This window comes from Notothenia coriiceps, unplaced genomic scaffold (assembly GCF_000735185.1).
Source record: "Notothenia coriiceps isolate Sejong01 unplaced genomic scaffold, NC01 NC01_scaffold00024668, whole genome shotgun sequence".
Taxonomy (NCBI): Eukaryota; Metazoa; Chordata; class Actinopteri; order Perciformes; family Nototheniidae; genus Notothenia; species Notothenia coriiceps.
Genome location: NW_011357369.1, coordinates 4,662,638 through 4,668,092, shown reverse-complemented (window position 1 = coordinate 4,668,092; position 5,455 = coordinate 4,662,638). Strand labels below are relative to the sequence as shown.

The following is a 5,455-nucleotide window of genomic DNA, read 5'->3' as shown; positions in this document are numbered from 1 at the left end:
CTGGTTGATGTGGCCAGGGAAAAGAAAGTTTGGGCTCTCTGCTGGAACTGCTACCCCCGCGACCCGACCTCGTATAAGCGGGAGAAGATGGATGGATGGATGGATGGATCTTTTTATTATTCATTTTACTTCTTGTGTATACACAAATATTTTGTTTTTATTTTATTCTAAAACTGTCACAAAACCCTTTGACAAACTGTTCCCCCCGGATAAATAAAGTGTCTGATTCTGATAAAATAATATATTGCTTTACCAAAATTATTATTAATATATTATTAAAGTGGACCTATCATGCTATATTTGAATAATATAGTGTAGGACCATACCTATAAGGCATATTTATACTTTTCATTTTTCAAAATACCAAACAGATCACGCATTTTAGCCATTCCTCATTTCTCTCAATTTAACACTGTCTTTGCATGGGCTGATTCTGTGAGAACGGCACCATCTACAGGCCTGGCATATGTACTACAGTGTCTCCAGCGCTTTCGAACGGCAATGTCCGTGGCTGTCTCCTCCTTATTGGTGGAGTTGGACCAATAGCCGTAGCGCCACTTCTGTGACGTCATAGAAGTGTTCAAATCTGGATCATTTGTATCAGATCCGTTGCAGCCCCTTTTTAAGAGATTTGGGGAATGGAGGAAAATAAAGAGGGTTGTGTTTTCTGACACTTGGTGAGTTCCCTGGAACACCGGGGACACATTCATGTATAAAAGACGTTACAAAAGTGGATTTTGCATGATAGGTCACCTTTAATGTAAAATGAATATCTTGAAAGGTTTTATAGAAATATTATAAACATTTCATTATGGAATTTATTGAATAACAATGATTTAAGTTTTCGACATGCTACTAGGATGTTCTTTTTATATTGTCGACATTTCCTGACGTTTAAAGATATATACCAGTTGCTTTTTATAACATTTTATGAAAAACTATCAGATGACTTTCCAGAACATTGGATGAAGTTTTTATGACAAACTATACTTTTATCTTAATATAATATATTTTTAAAGACATTTCGACAAAATCAACATGATGTAGATGATTTGTTATTTTCAACACTATATACTATGACATTTAAAAGTGTAATAACATACTTTTATTTTTCTGACATACAACTTTTTGGAATTGTATTTATATACTATGCTATTTATTATTTGACCTTTTATTCATAATCATACTTTACAATGAACTTATTGACATTGGTCCAACCAACAGTCAAACACTTAGGTAATTATCAGAAGACTAAGAAAAAAAATACAAGGTAGACTAATCTAAACATTTATTATCTAACACATTTAAAGGGCCTGAAGTTGTTTGATCAAAACAAAAGCGCCGCATCAGGCAGACAATCGATGCATGTTTGTTCACTTTTTATTGCACGATTCAACAGACGTGAGATCCTGCACAAAAGTGTTTCAGCACTGCATCAAGAAAAACAAAAACAAAAACATACGATGTCAGAGAAACTGTATGATATTTACAATAAATGCATCACTATTACCACTTATACAGTATGTACATATTAGTCTCTGGTGCACTAGGACAGTAGTTACAGAAGGAAACAGTACAGCTCTACAGGTTTACAGTGCTAAGAAAACAACTGGCTGGACTACATTCACTCAACACAACGTTAGGATACAAAGAAAGTGGAAAAATACTCGTACGACACTCGCTGCAACCCCGGACGCGTCGCATTCACACGCCCTGGGAAGAAGGAAAACACTTAAAATAAAACAAAAAAAGGTGCGGTTATAAAAAAATATATCCAAAAATGCGCTGTTCTCTTGTCACTTGTGTACAACTTAATTGTGGATTTTTGGAGAGGTTTTAGAGGAAAAACTGAAAAGCCCAGACAGTGGCCTTTAGATCAACTGGTCCAGTTGATCCAGATATTAAAAAGGTGACTACTTTTTTTTTTATTATAAATAAACGTCGGATATGAAATAAAAACGGTGCAAAAATTGTCGATAGCCTCAAAAGTCTTGGAAACAAAACCCTAATGAGCCAACCCCCAAAAAAGGGAAACTTATCACTCGAATATGCAGACTTGAATATGAAATGAGCATCTCAAATTCATAACGGAAAAAGAAAGAGCCAGCTTTTGCTTTTGCTTTTTGCTTAACCAACATGCATATTCTTTAAATGGAACAAATGTGCATCTGAAATAGTTCAAAGCTCAGACTATAGTGGCCATTTTAGGACATCTTAGCTTTTAGGGCTCAGCTCCACATTTTCAGCCTTTTAGATTTCCAGCTACAGTCTACGGGACTCATCACCTCAAAAACAAGTTGCTAGCCAGCGTTTAGAAGTACAAGCAAGATGCCGTTTGAGACTCAAAATCTCCTGGGAATAAAAACAATAGACGTCTGTCTTTTAAAAAGCTACTCTACAGATGAAATATGAATGTTTTTTACAATCAATGAAAGACTCTGCCAGGTGACACTGGGAGGTCTTCAACATTTTAAATCAGCATGATTTGTATGTTTACATTAAAGAAAAGTGACAGCATATTAAGTGTCAGCCTCAGAACTCAATTTAGAACTTTCTTCCTGAAAATCACACGTATTCCTTCATGTTTCTGGGTTAGCCTCGAGCAGTAAAGACCCAGTAGTGTTTCTATTTAAGGCGGCAGTTTAAGAGCGCTCTCAGTTTAATACTTTTAAAACCCCATGGTTCTCTGGTTCAGCATTCTGATCCCTAAATGAAAACAATAGACTCTAAAGTTTAAACGGTAAATCTGAGCTAAAAACAACAGGTTGTAAAATAGCAACCAAATGTCTACGGTTAAATGTAACCTAACAAAACGGTCATCTGAAGCCATAGTGTCCTGCTTTTACCTCTGGCATATATACTATATATAAAAGTAAAACGTTTTTGCAACCGGTTTGATGTTTTACACTTTTCCAGTATTCATAATGTTTGTCTTTGATAAACACATATATAGATATAGCTATAAAAACTCTGCTGATGATCCGTGTGAAGTGATATGGTTCCTTTTGTTATTCTAAAATAAAAGAGTAAAAGGAAGACTGTAAAAAGGCTGTTGGATGAAGAATGAGGGTAGAAATAGGCAAAGTGTTCTAACCTGCGCTCGCTCTGCAGCTTTTCACCACAGATGGTTCGCGTCAGTGCGGAGAAGAGAAATAGACCTGAACACGTTTAAAAGTTGAAGAACGTTAGAGGCCGCTGCCGAGCATGTGAGGAATCAGCGGCTTTCCCTGATGAAGGTGTACAGTGCCTTGGTTTTGTGATCTTGCGAGACTTAAGTAAGCAGGGTTTGTATTTGTCCACCAATGGGGAAGCACGTGTCAGAGTGGTTTCTCTCTGAGGGGTCAGAGGTCACTCTTAGGCTGCTTTCCTCTTGGAGCCTTTTATTTTGGCGGGGGCTCCTCTGGCCTTCCTGGAGCCTTTAGCAGGACGAGCAGTAGTGACGGTCGGTGTTGTCGCGTTCGGCCCAGAGGTTTCCACCGGCTCCTGGGTGATCGTTCCCTCCAGCTCCTCGTGCTCCTGACAGCACATCTGCCCCGTGGGGGGCCAGGTTCGCAGCGCCCCCTCCTGGTGGGCTTTGCAGAAGGAGTTGGGGCAGAGCTGGCAGAAAGCCTCCGAGGTTTTCCCGCAGACGTCACAGTGGTGCCAGGGGCAATCCCAGCGGCCTGAATGGAGTGAGAGAGGAAAGGAAACTTTTTTCAGAATACATGACAAATAATTGTGTTGAAATAAACTCACACACTGAGAGATAGAAAGAACCTGTGATAACCAGAGCTACAAAGATTAAACTCCTGTAAAGAGTATTTGAATGGTAATGAACGTTAAATCACAGAGAAAATGATACGTAAACACTTTGTTTACATGCACAAACCGTTTTGACATTAAAACAGAAGTATTTGATCAGATTCTCTACAAGAAGCTGCAGTGAGTTTCAGGCGTTTCCTACCGAAGGGTCTCTTGGTGAGGTTCAGGCAGGTCAGGTGATACGCCTTGCTGCACATCTTCTTGCCGCAGAGCACCAGCTGCCCTCCGTCTCCACAGCGGAAACAGTCGTCATCAGACTTCTTCTTCCCCTCCGCTTTCTTCCTCTTATACTTTCTCTTCAACCGCTTCCCTTTGGGCTCAGCTGTCTGTCCGTTTGAGTTCTGCAGAGGAGACGCCAGGTTGGGATCAAATTGATCTACACTGTACACATGCACAATTCAATACAGTTCAAAAAGTTCTGCTCTGATTATAAAGCTCACCTTTGGCCGATCACCAAGGAAACCGCTGCAGTTTGGAGCCTCGCAGCGACAGACCGTCTTCTCGTTCCCGAGGCAGTCCAGGTTGTAATTAAAGGTCAGCTCAGTGCCTGGAATAAAAGTTAACATACGTTTGCTCTCAGTCTTGTTACTTCGTTGTAAATGTAATTATTCTTCCCACATATGGCAGGGTAGTGAATAAAGGCTTTCATCAGTGGTCTCACCCTCGGGGATGTCGCAGACGGCGAACAGGCCGACCCTCGTGTCTCCGTTTACCGTCCACTTCTGCGTGTCACAGTTGGGCTGACAGCTGTGGTTCATGAAGCGAGAGTAGTTTCCCTTCGGACCAGCGTCAATGATCCGGTCCTTAAAAAGAGAAAGAAATATTTGCTTTAATTTTTGTCAAATGTATTCACACACTTTCTTTTACCATCATTACAACTTATGTATCACAGAATAGGGATGCTCCGATCGACCGGCCGCCGATCGTTATCGGCCGATATTCACTCTCGGCTGATATTCACTCTCGGCTGATCGATCGGTGCTCTCTATAAAGGCCGATCAGGAGAGCCGATAACATGACGTCAAATACATGACACTTTTCTCTGTGCGCGGCAAAACAAGCTCGCAACATGGCTTCACCAGTCTGACAGTATTTTAAGGTGTCCGAAAAAGACAGTAAAATAGCGGAATGCAACGTGTGTGAAGCAGAAATCCTGCAGCTCCGCCCGCTGTGACGGACCGGTGAGCGGAGCAACACACACCAAGAGTTAGACCTAACACACTTGGCTATTTGATCTACCTCTGGAACTAGCTAAACTAGTTATAAATATATTTATTCTTCACTGTCGGGTCACTCGTTACTGGATGAGTGAGCTGCATGAGATACTGACGGGCTGTCAGGGGAGAAAGAGAGGGAGAGAGGAAAAGAGAGCGCTTCCGCTCATTTCTCACGTGTTATTATCCAAAGTTAATGTAAACTTGAATAATGTACATCATTTGAATTTAACAATGATGTTGTTTGTGGAAGCGCATCATGTATTGAAAAATGAATCTGAACTTTTTAATCCGTTACGATTATAAACTGAAGCAATATAAAATGAGCCCCATTAACTGAGTTTTAAACATCACTTTAAATGGAAGATCCCCATAGGCCCCACCCACTCGATCGGTATCGGCTGATACTGATTCCGGCAATCGGCCCCAAAATTGCCGAT

General features: G+C 40.6%; 1 protein-coding gene across 1 annotated transcript in view; it reads right to left on the bottom strand.

Annotated features, from left to right (window-relative positions):
* Window positions 1-1,459: 1,459 nt before the first annotated feature.
* LOC104955705 (histone-lysine N-methyltransferase NSD2-like) overlaps window positions 1,460-5,455 on the bottom strand; it is a 9,439-nt gene continuing 5,443 nt past the window's right edge. Inside the window, exons 3-6 of the mRNA XM_010783093.1 lie at window positions 4,463-4,628; window positions 4,242-4,348; window positions 3,944-4,142; window positions 1,460-3,662 (exon numbers count right to left, since the gene is read on the bottom strand). Of these exons, the coding sequence (XP_010781395.1) occupies window positions 3,355-3,662; window positions 3,944-4,142; window positions 4,242-4,348; window positions 4,463-4,628 (780 nt within the window). The 3' untranslated portion in view covers window positions 1,460-3,354. The remainder of the gene's footprint in view (window positions 3,663-3,943; window positions 4,143-4,241; window positions 4,349-4,462; window positions 4,629-5,455) is intronic.